The 22,193-nt window shown below is 32.8% G+C and overlaps 3 protein-coding genes and 1 long non-coding RNA gene across 4 annotated transcripts; 1 reads left to right on the top strand and 3 right to left on the bottom strand.

Annotated features, from left to right (window-relative positions):
- The first annotated feature begins 1,452 nt into the window (after positions 1-1,452).
- Positions 1,453-4,876, top strand: LOC114175930 (uncharacterized protein ycf23-like). The gene is made up of 9 exons (XM_028060782.1): positions 1,453-1,778; positions 2,168-2,233; positions 2,461-2,535; positions 2,768-2,830; positions 2,908-2,967; positions 3,230-3,319; positions 3,388-3,495; positions 4,222-4,344; positions 4,476-4,876. Exons 1-9 carry the CDS (start codon positions 1,566-1,568, stop codon positions 4,605-4,607), a joined length of 930 nt encoding a protein of 309 aa, XP_027916583.1. The 5' UTR covers positions 1,453-1,565; the 3' UTR covers positions 4,608-4,876.
- A 2,233-nt stretch (positions 4,877-7,109) lies between these two features.
- Positions 7,110-8,747, bottom strand: LOC114179743. The gene is made up of 3 exons (XR_003603524.1): positions 8,549-8,747; positions 8,215-8,472; positions 7,110-8,126 (listed from the first exon to the last, which is right to left on the bottom strand). It is a non-coding gene; the product is annotated as an uncharacterized LOC114179743 (long non-coding RNA).
- A 91-nt stretch (positions 8,748-8,838) lies between these two features.
- Positions 8,839-9,678, bottom strand: LOC114175076. Its single transcript, XM_028059835.1, has one exon. The coding sequence runs from the start codon at positions 9,676-9,678 to the stop codon at positions 8,839-8,841; it is 840 nt and encodes a 279-aa protein (XP_027915636.1).
- Positions 9,679-11,826: 2,148 nt separating this feature from the next.
- Positions 11,827-20,953, bottom strand: LOC114176998 (high mobility group B protein 14). The gene is made up of 6 exons (XM_028062209.1): positions 20,836-20,953; positions 19,809-19,964; positions 19,060-19,117; positions 18,750-18,794; positions 12,315-12,395; positions 11,827-12,228 (listed from the first exon to the last, which is right to left on the bottom strand). Exons 1-6 carry the CDS (start codon positions 20,895-20,897, stop codon positions 12,178-12,180), a joined length of 453 nt encoding a protein of 150 aa, XP_027918010.1. The 5' UTR covers positions 20,898-20,953; the 3' UTR covers positions 11,827-12,177.
- Between the last annotated feature and the right edge of the window lie 1,240 nt (positions 20,954-22,193).

The following is a 22,193-nucleotide window of genomic DNA, read 5'->3' as shown; positions in this document are numbered from 1 at the left end:
GATGATCATACAAGTGTTGATGAATATGCACTAGAGTATAGAAAGTGGTCAATGTTAGGAGATATTTGAGATAGTCTTTTGTTTTTTCCTTTTCAATAAAGTTTATTATAAATCAATGATTGTTATTGAGATTTCTAATAAAACATAAATAAAGTTTTATTTTAATTATGTAATTTATAAAAGTGATAAGGTGATTTAGTAGTTAAATGAAAGGTAAGCGAGGAAAATGTTGTGGGTTCGTGATAATTTTATTATTTTTTCAATTTCTTTTAAGATTTTCATTATATGTATTAAATAATGTTTTATAGTTAAGCAAAATCTTTTCTCAACTTTTTTTATTTAAGAAAAAATCATTACAATCATAGAAAAATGTTATTGTTTTTTTTTAATATAAAAATTTGAATGAGACAAAACAAAACAAATAGAATCATTTCAAGTATGATTTGTAATTAAATTAAAATAAAAAAATAAAACCATGCTACACATTAGCATATTAAAAAACATTGTATTTAGACATACGATTTTTTTTTTAAGATTGAAACCATTGAAATCGTATACTTAAATACAACTTCAATATTAAAAAATGAAACTTAAATATTTTATATTATAAAGTTTGATATATTTTTTTTAAACTTTAAAAATGAATAATATAATTATTTTAACTTGACGGTGTAAAATTTATTTTACGTGTTAAATGACATTCTAAGTTGACACTTAAACTAAAAGATGTTAAATGATGTAAACAACCAAATGTTAGCTTGAAACATTGTTTGACACGTAAAAAAAATTAACGAAATTGGATAAAGACGACTATATATGTTTATTTTTAAAGTTTGAAAACAAAATACTATTAAAGTTTGGAAGAAGAACAAATTTAATGTTGTGTAAAAGTTTAAGGAGTAAAACATATTTAATGTAATAAAAATTTGTAATTGTGCTTTTATTTATTTTTTTTAATTTAAGATCGAAAAAAGTTAATGAAAATGAAAGTTATATATTGGAATACAATTTTCTCATTTTAAATTATGTTTGAGTTTAATATTTACTCTTTATTTTTTTTATTTCAAAATTTTATTTATATTTTTTATTATTATTTGAATACAATAGTTGTTTTAAAAACTAATATCTTCAAATGATCTTTCTTGTACTATATTTTTATGTCTAACTTACATATATCCAACTTATATATCATAGTAATTTATAAGAATTTATCATTTATCCATTTTGATAAATTTTGAAAAAATAATCCACCAATTTAGATGGTGGTTTAGAAATCCATATGGATTTAAATAGCCCTAAAAAAAATAAAAAAAGAAGAAGAAGGAGTAACACTATTCAAAATTTTATATCTTAATTAATAACTATCTTTTTCATGATTTTATTTTTACTGAATTATATTTTATTGTGTGAGAGATTGCACTGTGAAGTGGTGCAGACAAAATATCTGATGAACATGACAGATTAAACAATGAAACAAGACCACCAATCTTATCTGTTGTGTTCTGCTCTACACTCCAACCCTCCTTCCCACCGATAACATCTTCGGCATTACACAATACACAATCATGCATTCCTTAACATGCACACCACTTTCTTCTTCTTCCTCCTCTCATCACACCACTCTAAAGCCTAATCTCAACCCTCTGCTAGGTGCAGATGCAACTTCCAGGCCATGTTCTTTACCCTTCAAAAGAAGAACCTGTTTTACTACCAGAGCCATACTCTCTTCCACCAGAGAAGATGTCTTGAAGCACTTCAACGAACGTCGAGCTCTCAAGGTAAGAAATTAAAGCAAAATCAACCCATTTCTTGCTTTCTCTTCCATCTTATTTTGCTGCTTTTCTTCACCCAAATGCAGTTTTTTTGTCTCCATGTGTGTGGAGTCTTTCGTTGGGTTTGCTTGATGTTCTTTGAGAGTAATCTTTGTGCTCAGCATGCATGTTTGGTGGTGATGATAAAGTTTTCATGGGTCAACTCAGAATTTAGAATTCTGAAATAAAAATTTGTGATATTCTTTCTTACTGTTCTAAAATCATGGGGGGCAAAAAGGGAGTATGGTGGTTTTGATGAGTGTTTAAATATATTGGTTCGTTCATTAAAATCTTTTGTATGATATATTTTTTTTTTGGTGTATTTTTGTTAACAAACATTTTTGCTTCTTTTGAAGATTATCTCAGGCTTGCAGAATTTCAATAAAGACAATGTTGCATCGGTGGTCACTGCTGCTGACAAGGTTTTTCTTTTTTACTTCTCTCTTGTTACGTTTTCTCTGTTTCTTCAGCTTTGTAAGTTATGCAAGATTCATCCATGGAAAAATAAGATCAAGAACACTTGCATTGGTTTTGTTTATGAAGCTTAAATATGGATAATTTGTCATGCTTTCTCACCTGTGAAATATTCACATTGAAAGACAAACTAACATACTAAATATGTATGAATTGTAATCCCTTGTGCTTATAGGGTGGAGCAACTCATGTGGATATAGCATGTGACCCTGAGTTGGTAAAGCTAGCTATTGGCTTAACTTCTTGTCCGGTATATTCTCACTTTTCCTTATTTTGATCATGTATACCAGTTATACTTTGCATCTATGTTTTACTGGTTTAAGAATCTATTCCAAATCAGTTACAAATTCATGACCATAATTTTTCCCTTAATTCTTTTGGAAATTCAACTACATTGTAGGTCTCTTTATCAAAACAATTGAAGTAAGCAATGAATACCCAAAAGTTAAATTTGCTTTTGCATGTTTTGATCTTTCTTGCAGGTTTGTGTTTCTTCTGTAGATCCTGCAACATTTCCAGCTGCAGTTGAAGCAGGAGCACTAATGGTTTGACCTTCTTGCCTAGTTTCTTTCAAAATGATCCTTATGAGATTTTTACTTGACATGCTAAAAGGTGTTCACAGGTTGAGATTGGAAACTATGATTCATTCTATGAGCAGGGAATAATTTTCACTCCAGAAAAGGTAAAGAGTGTTTGTCATTATTAAATCTCAAATTTGTGATGTTTGTCAACCCCATATAGAAAGTTTTAGAGAAGCAACTAAGGGTTGTGAAGATCAGATGCCAAAATGATTGTGGAATATACTCTTAATAGGATTTGTTATCTATATAAGAAAGATATAAATTTTTCTCTTTCTTAGTTAGCATTTTATTACTAATTTTAATTTCAAATATAAATAGAAGCCTGCACTTGAATTCTTTAATTTGATGATATACCTTTTGCAGATTCTTGGTCTGACAAAGGAGACAAGGAGAATACTTCCATCCATAGTCTTGTCTGTCACTGTTCCTCACACACTAAGCCTCCCTGATCAGGTTACAATTATGCTGATAATATCAATATTTTCTTGTGCATGTAAATAAAATCTCCAAATCCTTAACAGGTCAAGCTTGCAGAGTCATTGGAACTAGTAGGTGTAGATGTTATTCAAACTGAAGGAGGAAAATGTTCTAATCCTACAAAATCTGGTGTTATGGGTTTGATTGAAAAGGTAACCAGAAAAATACTTCTGATTTACTTTTGTCTTTTCCCTATTGCTTGCATCTTCATTGTTGAAGATTCGAGAATGAAAATTCCAGTTGAAGAATGTTAGTGGCAACAAGAAATAGCTTAAATAATGTATAACAAGAAGATTGAGCACCTCATTGACATTCCACAACATAAATCAAGATTGTTAAGAGTCTAAAAAATATTTAAGCTGCTGCATTTACTGCTCTGGCATTCACAATTGATCGTTAACTCTTCTTTCCCCCTAAATCAATTCTGAAGCAACATTTTCAGCCCAGAAAGCAATTACTAGTTAAAGGATCACGTATTGTTGCAAATATTACATTGACTAGAGATAAGGTGATTTCATAGTATATAAGTGAGGGCAACCTCATCTTATAAGGCGGTTTTGTAGGATTGAGTAAAGTTCAAAATTTACTTTTTAACATGATATCAGAGTCATGGTTTAGACTCTGTCTTAGTGAGATTTGTTATTTGGTGGGTTTATTGCCATCTGCTATCGGGTAGCTATCGGACCATCTATTAATATTTAGTTTCGCGTTCAAGATGTATATGTCTCAGTGTAAAAGGGGTGTGTTGGAGATCATACATGGACTAAAGTTAGGCTTAAATTCCACTTCTTAACATAGATGATTGTTGCATTGTAAATCATAGTTGATTATGATAAGTTCTTCGTGGAGATCAACTTTCTTACCATTGGTAATTGTAGGCAACACCAACTTTAGCAGCAGCATATTCCATATCACGAGCTGTTAAGATCCCTGTCATGTGTTCATCAGGGCTAAGCGCTGTGACAGCACCTATGGCTATAACAGCTGGGGCAGCTGGTGTGGTAAGGATTTTTAATAAATTTCTTCCCAAAATCTAATTTTTGTAGCAATCATAAACTGATAAACATCACTGTACCAATGTAATGTTCTACCTTTTCTGAGGGAAGTTATTGAGCAGTGTTCCTATTCACAGGGTGTAGGGTCTGCAGTTAATAGACTCAATGATGTGGTTGCTATGATTGCCGAGGTGAGAAGCATTGCTAATTCATTGCAGACATCATTTCAGACATCCACCACTTATGAAGTGGAAACTCAGAGACAGTAGTTTGTTTTGCAAGAAACAAATGAAGGGTTTGTAGGCAGTGAATAAAACATGCAAAGAAAATTTGGATCCTTATAAGTTCCTTTTTTCTTTGTCCTTTATATTTCAGACTTGTTCTCCAATGAAAACTTGTTGGTCAGTTGAATGGAACTATGTATTCTTCCTTGTTCTTTCAGAGGTTTTGCTTGCTATAAAAAAAGTTGGTATTTTAAGAGGTAAAAGAATGTTCTTATCAGTAGTTTTTGCACTACAGTAATGGATTTTTAGTACAATGATTATGGATTTATTACTACTACTATTACTCAGTTGTTTTATTTTCTTTGTGTACTTTTCTGTTACATGTAGTAACAAAAATAACTTCTTAAAGTCCTTTCACATTCTGAAGAATGTAATCTGAAATGTATTAAAAAGATTCCAAATTTATCTCTGGGAATATCTTATAATGAGATCTTTAATCATAGATCAACACTTTTAAAATATATTCTGAAGGGGTTTGTAATGAGTCCCACATCGGGGAGGTCACCTCAAAGAGGAGGCCTTATAAGGACTTGGGCTCTCCCACTCTAATAGCTAGCTTTTGGGGTGTGGTTCTCCTAAGGACTTATACTCATTACAAATGGTGCTTTCATTGAGAGCTGACCAACTGGTGGTTGTAGACCCGCCGGGGAAGGGGGTGGTAATGTAATGAGTCCCACATCGGGGAGGTCACCTCAAAGAGGAGTCCTTATAAGGACTTGGGCTCTCCCACTCTAATAGCTAGCTTTTGGGGTGTGGTTCTCTCAAGGACTTATACTCGTTACCCTGAATATTTTTGTCTAAAAGTTTCTTAAAACCTTTCTGAAAGTCATTATGAGAAACCAATCTCCATCTGCTCCAACGGGATTATATTGACATTTTAGAAGAAGCTTTTCGAAGATTTAAAAAAAACTTTAGGTAAATATTTGGAAAGGTGTCAAATTTTTCATTAATATTTCAAAATGTACTTTAAATTATTTTTAAAACATATTATTACGTAATTAAAAAAGAGATGTTCTAGAATGTTCAAAGTCTAGATTCTTAAAAACATTTTTTCATGGTGTTTACGGAGACGTGTAATTCAGAATATTTAAATATATTTATATTATTTTTTCAGAAAATGTAAACATTTTAAAAAATCATTTTCGTATTACATATATATAGCAGATAGGTTTAGAAAGAAAATACAAGGATATAGAAAGCAATTGTCGAGTTGCTATTTACAACGCTTTTACTCCAAAACTTCACTTTCTTTTTGAAATTTTTAAAAGGTTTAATCATGCATTTTTTGTCTCAATTTTAGAGTCAAAATCTCAATTTGGTATCCAAAATTTTAAAAGTCTCAATTTGGTCCCCTTTTTTGTTAAAATGGCTCAAATTTGCCCTTTCTGTTAAGTTTGGCTAAACGCCGTTTGTGGTTGTTGAGGTGGATTTTTGTTACTGAAACGTGTCAATTACACGTGGAATGACGTGCAAAAATATTTTTATTTAAGCCAACAACAATGTTGGATTTGGAATCCCTAAATTTCTTTTCATCTTCTCCTATCTTCCTTTGTGAATCCAGTCAATTGTGGGTCCTGTTCAAGTTCAAATGTTGGAGGAAAGCACAAGCCTAGCGTCAATTTTTGCAGTGGTGATAGGTGTAGAAGCATCAATGTCACGCTCAGTTGCTATTGTGGTGATAAGGCTATGTTGAGAATTGCAAAAACAGCCAAGAATAAAGGAAAAAGATTTTGGGGGTTGTCCAACCTTCAAGGTAATGTTATTTGTAATTTGTGTATTGTTTTTGTGTAATGTTTATGTATTTTTTGATAAAGACTAACGTTAATGGTATATTTGCATCAGAGTGGAGGTGAAGAGTGTGGTGGGTGCAATTACTTCAGCTAGTTTGCTGAGTATAGGATCGGAGAAGGGGGTTTTGCAAGCACGGTTGTGATTGAAGATAAATGTTGTGGGGATGTGAAGAATGAAGAAAAGGTTGGTGGCAATGTGAAGATTGAAGAAAATGTTGTTGGTGGCAGTTTCAATTCCCAAGAAATGAGAAGGAGTTGCGAGATGGCCCAAGAAATAGTTGCTGATATCAAAATATGTATTAATTCATTAGAAAAAAAGATTAAGGTGTTGATTGGTGTGGTCTGTGTTTGCGTTGTAGTGAACATGACCAGTGTGTTTTTGTTATTGAATTAGAATTAGTGTGACCTGCGAGAGGTGTTATTATAGTGCGCAGGGGTAGATTTTATTGTATTCTGTTGCAACACACCTTTAATGCAATAGATTTTGTTATTTATGTAAGGTTTCAAAAGTGAATGAATGGTATCAGTATTTGTTTTACAAAATTTGGCACCACACCTTTAATGTACTGGCTTTAATGCACCTGTATTGAAACTTAAATTCCATATGCAAAAGGTGAAATTAAATTGGACCAGCACATGACAATTGGACATCAGTACAGAATTGGATATATAAATGAAGTGTTTCAGTAGTAAATGTTTAACATGTGTGAAGGAAGTGGACCACTACTACAGAACTGAAATGCACAAAAAAGTGGTCCCCCAATAACCAATTACACATAATGACAAAATATATTAATCCAATAGTACCTAAATTGTCTTTCAAAAAGCTAATTACAAACCAAAGCTACAAAAGTTTATCATAAGGAAAGCACATGCAGTCATAGTTTCCATATGCGTCCCCTTCTTGCATTTAGTTTTGGCCTCATCATTACTCTTCCATGCCCACGTGTTCCTTGTTGAGAATGTTGAGCAAAAGCCCTTGGTGCTACAGCAATTTGCACACTTGATTGAGTAGAAGCACCATAAGCTATGCCTTGGTGTGATGGTTTAGAATGTGGCTGTGATGCTGGAGTAGAAGGTTGTGCAACTTGTGAATGTGGCTATGATGGTGCCTGGGATGACTGAGTACAAGCCTGTGGTGCAGGGGTTGATTGTTATGATGGTGGCTGGGATGACTGAGTAGAAACCTGAGGTCTAGGGGTTGGTTGTTGTAATGGTGGCTGAGATGACTGAGTAGAAGGTTGAGGTGTAGGGGTTGGTTGTTGTGATGGTGCGTGGGGGCAATGTCTCCTGTTATGGCCAAGTTCCCTACATATACGACACCTCTTGCATAACCCTACTTTGCTCATTTGTGTCTCATCTTTTCTTAGCTCCCATTCTTGCAATCTCCTCTTCTTTTTTGGTCTACCTAGCAATGCTCTTTTCGGAGGAGGCAAAATATCTGGATAGGGTGTAACCTCCCACACCTTTTGGCCATTGATTGGGTATATGATGGATGCATATGTTTTTTCATACGTGGACTTCTTGTACCAACTGGAGATGAAATCTTCTCCATTTATTGTTTAGAAACCTCATGGCTTCTAGGGCATGATAGCATGGTATCCCAGTGATGCTCCACTTCCTGCATGTGCATGATGTTTCATCAATATTCACCACAAACTTGTCCCCAACATGTGATGCATGCCTCACTTCAAAAATTTTATCTGCTGACCAACTGCAAGGTTTTGGAAGAACATCATATAAGTAGTTATATAGAACTTGTTTGTACAATGAAAAAGGAACTATAGCAAAAGGAAATTTACTTAGGAATCCAATGCCTTGTCAATTGTGTTTCCTAGTGATATCTTGTCAGGATTTTGGGACAGATGTTCCTTTCATATGATGCAACTTTCTTTCTGTTTTTAGCCCATCTGTGCATCATGTATAACCTTATTTCCTCCAACGTTGTGATTATTGGCCTGCCCCTAGATTCCACTAGGACACTGTTAAATGCTTCAAAAATGTTGTTAACCAATGTATCACATTGGGCAGTGGTTATGAATCTAGAGCGTGGCCAAAACCTGCTCCACAATAATTACATGATTACTCTTCAGGTGTTAACTACAAGTACAGACAATGATAGTATTCAAAACATACCTTGGTGGAATTGCCAGCAAGTATTTGAAGGCATCTTCGTTCACATCTTTGATGTTCCTGATTTCTTGCTCCCAACCTTCTGAATGTGTGCAACCAGCTACCCTCCACATCAATTTCTTTAAATTTTTACTTGGGAATTTTTTTCCTGAAATTGGCATAAAGGTGCCTAACATGGAACTTTGATCTACTCCAAGGAGTAGATCTTGTATAGCTGGTAACAACCCCTAACGTTTGAATGACACAAAATAAATGTTAGTAGGGAAATAATTTATAAGATTGGATATAACAGATTATTGAACATATGATTGTACCTTTTGTTGGTCTAAAATCCAAGTACATCCTGTACATAATTGTATTCCACCGATGTCTTCAATAAGGAGCTCCAAAAACCAGGTCCAAGAATCCTTATTTTTGACCTCCACGACAGCATAAGCAATACGTAACATTTGATCGTTTCCATCTCTTCCAACAACAGTTAATAAGTCTCCTCCATAATTCCCTTTTAAAAAGCATCCATCTAGTCCAATTATAGGTCTGCACGACATGAAACTGTCTTTGCATGCTTTGAAACATGCATAAAACCTTTGGAAGATAGGTTGACCTTCATTCTCATGGACCTTTAGTTTGATTGTTGATATATGATTAGTTCTAAGAAGTTCATGTGCATAATCATACAACCTCTTGTATTGTTCTACAAATGACCCATCAACATTCTTTATGGCCATTGCCTTTGCCCTATAAGCCATACACATAGAAATACCTATGTTATATTTCCTGCTAACCTTTTCTCGAATGTCCACAGTCTTGGTATTTGGATTAGATCTAACTGTCTTCTCCAATCTCTTACTTAGCCATTTAGAATTAATTAAACGAATATTAAATTCTCTACTGCAGGTGTGCTGATCAATGATTTTCCTCAATTGCCACGTGTTCACTGATTTCATATACCCACAGTATGCATACCACACATATTTTCCATTTGCACCAACACATTTTACTCTAATTCTTCTTTTATCACATTTAAAAATTTTCAGACATCTCCCATTTTCCAAAGCATACATTCTAATGGCTTCCACAAATTCTGCCTTCTCAGCGAAATATGTACCAACCTCCCACTTATATTCACTCATGGATTTGGGCATTGAAAATGTCTCATCCCATAACCCTCTTCACCCTTATCTGTTTCATCAAGATCACCTTCATGAATAGGTTGATCACTATCCAATTCCTCTAAATGTCGCTCGTCATCTGACAACCCTCTATCTTCTATCATAACCAGGATGTCACTTTCCTCACTTGTTGTATCAGATGGGCCACCCAATTCCTCACCAATGCTTCCCACCTCAACATATACACTACCCTGCCATTTATAAGGTTCATGCTTTATATCTGAATCAATTGAGACATCTATTAATCCTTCATCATGATGACCATGAACACTCTCATCAGTACTTCCATCAGGTCCAAAATCACTCCAACTCTCCACATGAGCAACTCTATCACCACCCTCAACGAATCCTTCAGCTGTATCCAGATTGTCTAAACCAATTGTATCTTCCCCATCAGGTTCAGGTTGCAAAGGTTCAGCTTCAACAGGTTGAGGTTCAATAGGTTGAGTTTCAACAAGTTTAGGTTCAGCCTCTATCACCTTATCTAACTCACATTCACCCTGAACACAATCATGCAACTGAGTTCCTTTTTGTGACTGACCTTCATCTCCAACCACCTTATCCAAATCAGACTCAGCAACACCATCTTATTTTTCACCACCCAACTCACCACCTTTGCCCACCTCACCACCATCTGTTGTTCCAACATTATATTCCAACATTTCTATTATGTCTGGTTCATCACACATCTTATGCACCACAAAAAGATGAACCTCACCATTTAGCCTAGCAATGTTTACCATGTGCATGGCACCACTATCATCACTTAAAAGCTCTGACATATCCTCCAAAACTGAACCACCTCCCACATAATACCACAAATCATTCCCTCCAACATATCCCATATCCCTCAAGATACTTAACACCTCAAAATAACTCTAGCGATCCGGGTCACAAGACAGGATGGAAGTTTCCCCATTATCATATATAAGTTTCCCCTCATTCACAAACTTCCCTCCATGATGGAACACTATCAAACTTTTCGTCCTCCATTTATAATATTCACAAACTACACCTATATAATTTTCAAATACCGACAAACATTAAAAAAAATTAAAATACAAAATACATTAACACACAATATCACTTTCAAATGGGGGGACCACAACGAAAAAAGAAAGGAGCACATGCCATGACACAGACCCATAATGAAATAAGCACAATATTTATAATACACTACTATTGACCAACAAAACTAACATTTGCTTTCCAAAAAGCACAGTTTGCAACATCATCACCAAACAACACCGAACAAAAACACGGAACCCAAAAAGGGAAAGCGACTAACCTGAGAATGATCCACTGATTGAAATCAATGCGCAATCGAATGACACAATCCAATACGTGATGACGATGGAAACCAAACGGAGGAGCGCACTAAAAAACCTTCCAATCACACAATCCCCAAATTTTCCCAACCTTTCTAATTTTAAAACCCTAAACCTACTTTCAGTACTCTAATATTTAAAAAATGATTCCAACGTAAATTACAAATCCCTAAACCTAATTTAACTTACCTATTAATTTTAAAAAATTAAAATTACCCATGCCATTCCACATCACTGTTTTTCCTGCCTCGTCATTATTCCAACATTGGTCAACCTTTTCATATCACTGTTCACCTAACACCGTCTACCCAAACTTAACAGAAATGATAAATTTGAGACTTTTTAATAAAAAAGAGACCAAATTGAGACTTTTAAAAATTCAAATACCAAATTGAGATTTTAACTCCAAAATAAAAATCAAAGGCACAATTAAACCTTTTTAAAATTATCATTTTACATATAGATTATTTTTTTAAAAATATACAAAAATTTCTTCACCTCCACCTTTTTTCACACATTTTTATCCCCAACAAAGCCATTGAGTCCTACCCTTTATTGATAATTTGTTTATTTTTCACACATATTCATACAAATTATTAACTCAAGGAGTACTCTTTTTGCGTAACATGATTTATATTAATATTATTTATTTTGAAAATACATATTATAAAATATAGCTTAATTGAGTTTATATATATTATAATTCTATAACATCGTTGTGAATTTAAATTCATATAACATTAAATTGATATTTATATCAAACTAATTTAACACGGTTCTGTAAGCACACCACTCCAGCATGTAAACACAAGAAAGTCATTACATAATAACATTCAAGAATCTAATATTTTGAAGGTATCTCTAAATACTAGGTTGACACAAGAACATAGTGTTACACTCAAATGAATCAAGTGCACCAGTTAAGTTTTCTCTCTGATTTTTACTCACTATTTGATCTCTCAATATATATGTCCAAATTGTCATTTTAAACATCTAAATATAACTAATATACTTTACATATGACACAGAAATGATAATTATCAACAAGGAGAGACAATAACTGAATGTACAACTGTTAGTCCAACTAGTTTCAATTAATACAGGTTCAACCTTTAGAAAAAAAAAGTTTGTTTTACTCATCAGACCCTGATTCTTCGTCAGTTTCATCAAACTCTCCACTTTCCTGTCAAGTAGTAGAAAATTAATTCTTTATTCATAACTGGTCAAACAAGAGTCAGCTCATACCCAAGAAAATGACAGATTGCTTACTCTTTTCTTGTTATATTCTGCCATTGCTCTATCAAACTCTGCACGTTTGTCTGTTGCTACATCGTAGTATTGAACCTTCTCCTGCAGATACAAGTGTTGTTAACATCGAGTACAACTAAAATGATTTTTTCTATTAGCTCAGACTTAAACGAATAAACTATATATTAACTCGATGCTCCATTTGGCCAAGTAATCAAACAGGAAACAAACTTCGAAAACAAGTTCTATATTGATTTGGAACAGACACCAGCAAAATGAACATGGAAGTTAATAAGAACTTTGCAGAATGAAACCACAAAAGATAGTAGTAGTTAGAGAGCCAAGGCTTTATAAACCCCACTATTTCATCCTTCCAACAGCAGCTAATAGCCATCTACTACTGTTGGAAGTCCCTCATCGACTAAAGATAAGACAATTTCATATTATGTAAGTGAAGTACAAACCTCACTTTACAAGTCAATTTTGTGGGGTTTAATAAGGCTTAAACTCCACTTCTAACAACTACACAGTTAATAATGGATTGGTGTGTAAGTAATTACTTTTTCATTCTTGCAAGAAAGGGGACCCAAGGCATGTTTTACACGGCAACTCTCATATACCTTGTACATGTGGTCAACCTTTTGAACATAAAATAACATCCTAAACCAAATCTATTACATTAAAAAAGATACTCGTTAGAACAGGCTATTTTTATCAAGTCAAGAAAAAAAATGCAGTGACCACACCTAATATCCAACAGAATGTCACATGATCAAGAAAACAAGAGGCCGTGCTTCTCAAGTTGAAGCTCTCACTCTATACCATTCAAATTTCTACCCAGAACACTAAATCAAGAATAAAAGAAGGAACATAAAACAAATAGTTGAGTTCCGCTTTGTCATGCGCACACAGACTATTATGTAACTAACAATTAAGTTAACACAGCAGAAGTTTCTTCTCAACAGTTATTTTAACTCGCATGCCTAAGTAGTCTGACTCCCCAATGTGTGGTGGCAGCATATAAAACTGGTTCAGCCAGAATCCCTTGCCTTTTCCATTTTAGATTTTCATGGTTTTAGGATGATCGCAGTGATAAACAATGCATGCTGTCAGATTTGACCAAGAACTAATTCAACCTAACAAGATACATTTCCAATGCCACCAACACCCTAACTGGTGTTAATAAAGGGGGACAGCAGAAGGCCAGATTCATCCATATAAAAACGCCATTGTGGCCTATGGCACCACCATAGAGGACCTCCCTTCACAAATTGACCATGATGGTTGGAAAAATACCTAACAAGCCATTCCTCAACTGATGCAATGGCCCCGCTATATAACAACAATGTGAAGATAATTTCACAGGTTCTTTCTTGTGATCAATTCTAAGTATATTACTTTCCTAAAACTGAAGCAGAGAGCTAAATATCAAGTATCCAATACGGCAATTTAAGATTATAATCTATCTTGATTTAAGTTAATGCAGCCTTAAATAGTTCAGAATTATGTGGAGGACACAGTTCTACTTCTGCATTAGAGCAATATGCCAAAAGGAAGAAAGAGGAAAGACACCTGTAGGTGGACTATAGAATAGGAAATATTGATGTTGTTAAATTTATTCATAATTGCATGCTAAGCAGGAACAAAATACTGGGAAGGAAATCAACTGGGACAAATGAGAATATAAAGGGAGATATGGGTAATGATGGGAGGGTACAACCCTGCTCTGTGACCTCTGGCAATGTCTGCCACCACCAGCATCATTGGCAGAATCAGGGTTTTGTGTGCCTCACGCAACCCAACTGTACAAATCACATGACCATGTACCAATACTGATATACATTCTTGTTCGTGAAGCCCACAGTTCGCCATCTGCTTAAAATCGATGATGACTGAATAATGGAAAATGTTGAAAGAGACAACGAAGTGGAGCTAATGATGTGATCAGTTTTGTTTTAATTATTTACATTATTTTCATTGCTGTGCATAATATATATATATATATATATATATATATATATATATATATATCATATTTTGTACAAAGTAAAATCTACAATGTGTTATGGTCCAACGATTTACAGTTCTGTAAGTCCACCATACTAATCATAATCTTGATTTTGCCTGTCTTGATCAACAGATTTGCAAGAATATCATAGACTAAAATCCAACAGTCAAGCCTAATGTTTCAACAGGATTATTTATCAATCTTGGATAGTCAAGGTCTACGATTTGATTCAAATGCTTCTAATCACATGGATTTTTTTCTCTTTGTTCTTGATTTCCCTTTTAACCTAATTTCTCTAAGTCAATTAACTAAATTTTAAATTGTTTTGTAACAATTGACTATCTACAAGGGCTATTAAATGTGTTTTTCTTGGATATTCTCATCTTAGTAAAAGGTATCAGTACTATTTTCCAAGAACTAAACGATACTACATGTGAAGATGTTACTTGTTTGAAGAGACCCTTTTCTTTCATGAAAGTCTTTGATTCCATTGAACAGGTTTTACCTGTTCCACTCCTTAATTTATCATTGCCCCTCCTACAACTATGGATTCGACTTCAGCAAGTCTCTCCACCCAATAGTCCATTTGAGTCCTCTCCACCATTTCTCCTTACATACCAATGCAAGACACCCAGGTCCAATATTGCAAGGAGAGTCATTTGATTCATGTCTTTGACCATCGTGCTGCTATTAGCATAACAACAGATACACCATAGGTTGGCCCAACCCAGTCCTCTCCACCCTTTCTCCTTACGTACCAATGCAAGACACCCAGGTCCAATATTGCAAGGAGAGTCATTTGATTCATGTCTTTCACCATCGACTACGCCTACCATGTTTCCTCATGATGATGATTTTGGTTGACCAATTGTGCTTAGGAAAGGTATTCATTCAGCTTATAATCCTCACCCTATTCATAATTCAAAGTTATCATCAATTGTTTTCTTCATATATCTCCTTTGCTTCCTTGTTATATTCTTTTACTATTCCAAGAAATGTCACACAAGCAATTGCCCATTCTAGATGGGGAGAAGTCATGATTGATGAGATGCATACCTTTGAAAAGAGTAGCACATGAGAGTTGTTCTCTCTCCCATGCAAGATAATGACAATTGGATGTCGACGAATCTACACCTTTAAAGTTGGGTCTACTGGTAAAATTGATCTCCTTAAAGCTATATTGGTAAGGCTACACTCAAATATAAGGTCTAGATTTGTTCCTCTCCTTGTTATGGCTGCTATTCGCCACCTTTCCATTAGTTAGACATTAAAAATGTCTTTCATCATGGAGAATTGAGGAGGTAATTTACTTTACCCAGAAAGTTCTAGAAGATTGGTCAGGAAACTTAGGCCTAACCTCTCTTTTGTAATTAGAGTTGTTAGTCAATACAAGTTGGTACCTCACACTTATCATTGGAATGTTGTGAAAGGCATTCTTAAATACATAAACAAGGTTTGTTGTATGAAGATAAGGGAGGTACCCAAGTCCATGGTTATCAATCATGATTCGTTTTTTCTAAATCATAAGATACATGATAGAGAAAATATGATATTTAAAAATAAGCAATATGAAAAAATATTATATATTAGAATGAAGTCAAAATGTCCAATCCATAAAATCAAAACATAATAAAGTGTGTGATATTATTTCTTATAATTAAATCCTACATGTTAATCTTATGCTTTCATCATCTCCGAGATCAATATCACTTAGATCATCTTCTTCCTGTAATATAATATGCTCTTGCAACTTCATTCTCTTGCAACTCATTGACCATCACTTCAATTTCATTATCATTTGTTGTTATAGAAGATTTTCCCTTTTTGTCAACCTTAGCGGTTAAATTTTTTAGACCTATTAAGAAAACAACTTTATAAGTATTCTAACATTTATGATTAATTTAATTTAACAAGAAGTTTTATAAACAAATACCACTCTTCCTTTGCTTGGAGCTCCCTCTTCATGACTAAAAGATTCATGTATATCCATCCATGAAACAATGTTTGGTAGGCAGGGATCCTCCTTTTAAGTATGTTACTAGTTGTCCATTCAATCATTATTTTATTGTGCTATACATTGTAAGGTGAGAAAAACACTTGCAAATCTTGTGACAGTTGGTCAAGCTAGTCTTCTTTTCAGAATACTTTCTGTACAAGTTTAGGACCCATGTGTGCCTATAAATGAAAGTTGTGACTTTTTTGGCATTTGCAATAATACTATAAGTTGACCAATGTGTTCACGAATTAAATCCAAACAATGAGTTGCAGAAGGAGATGGTGCTTCTAATTTTGTGGCAACGAGAGAAATGGTAGAGAAGATAACAAAATTATTTTGGTCTCCTTGTGTAGCTCATTGCCTTGATTTAATTCTTGAAGACATTGGTCAGCTTTCAGTATTTTATAATACCATTGCAAATGCCAAAAAAGTCAAAACTTTCATTTATTGACACACAAGTCCTAAATTTGTATATAAAGCATTCCAAAGGAAAAGAATTAGCTCGACCTACGATCACAAGATTTGCAATTGTTTTTCTCACCCTACAATGTATAGCACAATAAAAGAATGCTTTGTTATCAATGCTTGTTATATATGAATGGACAACTAGTAATCATGTTAGTAATAATGAATGTAAACAAATGGTGAACATTGTTTAATGATATGATAGATTTATGAAAATTCATCCAATATTGCTTGAAGTGTGTAACTCCACTTAGGAAAGTATTAAGGCTTGTAAATGGAGACTCAAAACATGGCCTGCCATATATTTATGAAGCTATGGGTAGAGCTAAAAAGCAAATAGTTGCAAATTTCAAGAATTAAGACTCTCAATATAAAATGGTGTGGAAGATAATTGATACTTGTTGGAATTGTAATTACATAGGCCTCTCCATTCTACTACTTACTATCTTAAGTAACTATAACACTATATTTTCTTAGATTACAATTTGATGATAATCTTTAATACTTATTTTCTTTTTTTTATCAAATTTATGACAAATACTTCAATGCATGTAGTGAGGTTTTATATTATTTGTATGAGAAAATTGACAAATAATCCCCAGATACAAGGATTATATTTCAACTTGATAGATTTAAAAAAACCCAAGGATTGTTTGGAAGTAGCATGACAAAAGACACTAGGGATAAGAAGCAACCTAGTATAACTTTTAATTATTTTTAAAGACTCAATTAAAAGCATAATTTCACAATTATAAATGATTGGTTTTTGTTTGAAATTGCAACTCTTTGGTGGGAAAGTTGTGGTGGAGTTGGTAAAAAATTACAAAATCTAGCAATGAGGATTTTGAGTCTCACTTGTAGTGCTACTGGATGCGAAAGAAATTGGAGCATATTTGATCAAATGCATACTAAAAGAAGAAATTCCTTAGAGCAACAAAGATTAAATGCTCTTGGCTTTGTTAAGTATAATATTCAACTTGAAAGGAGGCAAAAGGTTAGAGAGGAGAAAGGTGATACTTATGATCCTATATATCTATCTAATATTGAATCGATGATGAGTGGATTACTGAAAAGGAGGATCCTTGCCTACCAAACAATGTTTCATGGATGAATATTCATGAATCTTTTACTCTTGAAGAGGGAGCTCCAAGCAAGAAAAGAAAGAGGATACTTATAAAGTTGTTTGTTTCCTTAATAGGTCTAAGAAATTTAATCACTAAGGTTGACAAAAAGAGAAAATCTACCATAAGAACAAATGATAATGAAATTTAAGAGATGGTCAAAGATAGGTTGAGGGAGAGGATGGAGATGAGCTGCAAGAAAATGTTATCTTAGAGGAGGAAGATGATCTAAGTGACATTGATCTTAAAGATAATGAATGAAAGCATAAGATTAAGATGTAGGATTTAAATATAAGAAATAGTATCATGCATTTTATTATTACATTTTGGTTTTATGGATTGAACATTTTGACTTCATTTTAATATACAGTATTTTTAATGTTTTTTCCATATCACGTTTTACTTAAAAGTATCATATTTTATTTATCATGTATCTTAATATTAATGATAAGATTCGATTCAAAATTCAAAAAAATTGAAAAACAATTCACAATTTGAATCTCGGTTCAATAAACCATGCTTGTAGGCAATAGGTGTACCCATTGTAACTTCTTTATTCGCTTTCCTAACATCATTTATACGTAAACACACAAATCATTGTCAATTGAGTGAATATACACACTCAAGCTTTAACCTAATATATCCTTGACTTTCAACTAGGATCTAGACTCTAATTTTATCAGCAAATATATCAGTCCTGTTACTAGTATCAGCCTAAATATGCAAATGTAGTTACAATTAATTTCAAATTTGAACAAAATTGTTGTCCTTCTTTACATGCTTAGTTTACTCAGTGTTGAGCCATCCGACATCATAATCATAATATTCAAGTCAATAAAAAGGAGAGGCTACAAAAGAAAACTAACCTCATAAGTCATTGTTTTCCACTTCTCTCCACATGCCTTGCCAATCTGAATGAACACAGGATGGAATAAAAAAAATTATACTAATTTGAAAAAGATAATAATAGAACCGCTAAACAAAGTATAAAATCTTCCCAATAATCCTCTAAACAACAGGAAAATTTTAAAAAGAGATGCTCAAATTTTACATAGCATTGGCCTTAAAGAAATTGAAAATTTGTAAATGATCAACTGTGCAACAATCTTGCTTGTGGAGAGTTAAAAATATAAACTAAATCAGAAGAAATACTAATAGAATGAATTCTACACATACATCACGCATTGACTTTACATCTGGATTCTTCTCTTGAAATTCTTTACGAAAATCCTCCCTTAAGAATGAAACAGAACTTCCAATAAACATAATAGTGTTGAAGATAGGAGTTTCCATATAAGAAAGAAGCAGTTGGTTGTTAAATATGGTCACTGTGCAAAGTTCAGTGCAATATATAAAGCAAATAGTAGTATACTGAAGTTGAACATAGAATAATAAACTAAACCATGAGTAAGTGAAAGTATCACAAGAAAACCATATTTAAATGTCACAAAAATCATGTTTAAAGATGAATGCTCTTTTTAACTCTTGAACATGGAGTGGCGATGCATTCAAAATTGATTTTCATATGTGCTAACATCACAGAATGACCCTCCTCAATATTAATCCTCTAAAATTTAATATATCCTACTTGCAAATCCTGCATACACTAAAACATTAAGATGCTTGAAATAGAATTAATCTCTTCTTCTTTAGAGATAACATTACCTGCAAAAAGGATCAACTCAGTGGCAAAAGAAGATAAGCATATAACAACAATCATACTCTTCTCACTCTAATAATGAACCACTAACTTTCAACAGAGCTTAATATTTCAGAAACTCAAAACATATTAACAAAGCTATGGAAATGCCAGATATCTAGAAAATACATACAAGAAACTAGCCAAGTTTTGATAATTAATGTTTTGCACAAAACAATTATAACAAATAAGAAATACAAAGAATAGCTAACAAAAGTAACTGTACAAGAAGTAGAAGAAAGCTGTAGGAGGTTTCTTCGGTTTCATAGCATCAAACTTCCGCCTGTTCTTCTTTAGTTTTGCTTTGGGTTTCTTTCTTGAATTAGTCTGCCGCACTGATCTCTTGATTCCCTCATTTGATTTAATCCTCAAAACTAGTTTACTGAAAAATCCATTGAAACATAACATTTAGCTATGGAACAATTTCAGAACTACATATTTATCAGCAATTATCGATTCCCCCTTCCCAATAAACGATACCTGAAGCCATCATTGTATTCAGATTATGGTCCAAAGTCCGAAGCCATTACATAAAAAGCAACAGCATAAGCTCACACATTGTGACATAAATTATGAAACTATTTCCGACAAACATAATTATCAACCGCCCCCACCCACTTCCTACAAAACCAACACCTGAAGCCAGAGGAGTAACCATATAGAGCCAGTACAACTTCACAACGGCCTCAACATATTCAGATTCTGGTTTAAAGTCTGAAGACACATAAAAATCAACAACACAATCCCACCCAACGTTTACTATCTATTTACCATTTCTTTCCTCAACTTTCGAACAATTAAATGCTGAATTTCAGTCTTAAAAGGGATGAAAAACTTTAACCAAAGAAATAAAGAGCATAATCAAACGACCACCTTCACTTGCAAAATGCAACACATGAAAAATGACGACCGAATCCCACCCAATATTTATAATTTATCGTCTCTTTCTTCACAGAAAGTTCCCCCCTCAACAACTTCATGTTGAATAGCCAAGGGAAAAAAAATGCAAAGTATAGTAACAGAAAAATTCGAGTGACTACAGTAACATGAAATGATAAACACATTGACCCAAATGAGAGAAACCACATGTAGATGAAATTTTATTCAAATAAAATACAAAAGTAAAAACTTTATCCTGATACTTGACTGTTCCTTCTTCTGGGGTTGGCAAAAAAAAGTGAATGGAACCGTAAAACAGTGAGAAGAACAGAGGAAGAAGTGGAGATTGAGATAGGGAAAAGAAAAATGGTTACCCAGAAGCGGAAGAGGCAGAGGCCGAAGAAGTTGAGTGAGACCCTTTTGCCTTTTTCGCCATGCTTGTTTGGAGACGACACAGGCTCTTGCAATTCCACCCAAATTGCAGAAGTAAAATTGCATTTATAAATTTATAAATAAATAAAGGTTTAAGGCAGATTTTGGTATTTATATTTTACAAAATCTCTAAACTTTTGTTTGTATAAATTTACTCTCTTAATTTTAATCATTTTAATTTTAGAATTTTATTTGTTATACAGTTTTATTATTTTTATTTCAAGTATTTATAATTTTGTTTGAATTTTAGTTTCAAAAAAGTTACTATCTTTAATTTTACATTTATTAACATCTTCGATTATATAAAATTGCATGTATAAATAAATAAAGGTTTAATTGAGATTTTGGTATTTATATTTTACAAAACCTATAATATTTTGTTTGTATAAATTTACTCTCCTAATTCTTAATCATTTTAATTTTATATTTTTATTTGTTATACACTATTAGAAATTCTCATATTATTTGGGATTTTTCTTGCAAATTTGTTCAAGAAAAGATTTTTTTTCTGCCATTTTTTCTAAGAATTTTAATTGACAGGTAATTCTTTCGTGGGTAATCATTTCCTACAAATTTATAAAATTTGCAAGTATTTCCTATAAAATTTGTTGCGAAAAGTGTTTAATACAAAATATTTTGCAAGAAAATTGGTAGTAATTTCTTGCAATTTTTTTCACATAAGTATTTCCTACCAAAAAAATTTCAAAACAAAATTGGCATGAAATATGAGTTTTTTTAGTAGTGATAGTTTTATTGTTTTAATTTTAACTATTTTTAGTTTTGTTTGAAATTTAGTTTCAAAAAAGTTACTATCTTTAATTTAACATCTTCAAATATAGAAAAACGTTACAAATATCATACATTTTTTTTTCAATCTCATTCATTGGCACGTTCAAAACCAAAGTAATGAAACTATTTTTCTCTGTAACTAATATTTTAAACTATAATATTTCAAAATAAGCTTTTAAAACATTAAATAAGTCTATAAACTAACCATATCTATCACTTTAATTTTTAACGTAAGTTAATATTATCATTTAAAAATAATATAATTTTGTTTTTGTTTTCTTACTGGAGTGGTTGATAGGTGTCTTTGAGAGACTCTTTATTAATTTACTTAACAATTTTATACTCTTTAAGGAATAAAAAGGATTTGTTATCTTATATTTAAATATTTTAAAGAAGTACTAAATAATCAAAGTAGTAACCTGATTTGTAAATTATTTAAAAATCTTCAATTAGCTTAATGAGAATGAAGAAAAAGTCTTCAATATCCAATTGAAAAGGATTTAAAAATGAT

The sequence above is a fragment of the Vigna unguiculata genome, chromosome 3, assembly GCF_004118075.2.
Source record: "Vigna unguiculata cultivar IT97K-499-35 chromosome 3, ASM411807v1, whole genome shotgun sequence".
Lineage (NCBI taxonomy): Eukaryota > Viridiplantae > Streptophyta > Magnoliopsida > Fabales > Fabaceae > Vigna > Vigna unguiculata.
Note: the sequence above shows the minus strand (reverse complement) of the source record. Positions and strands in the feature narration are given on the sequence as shown.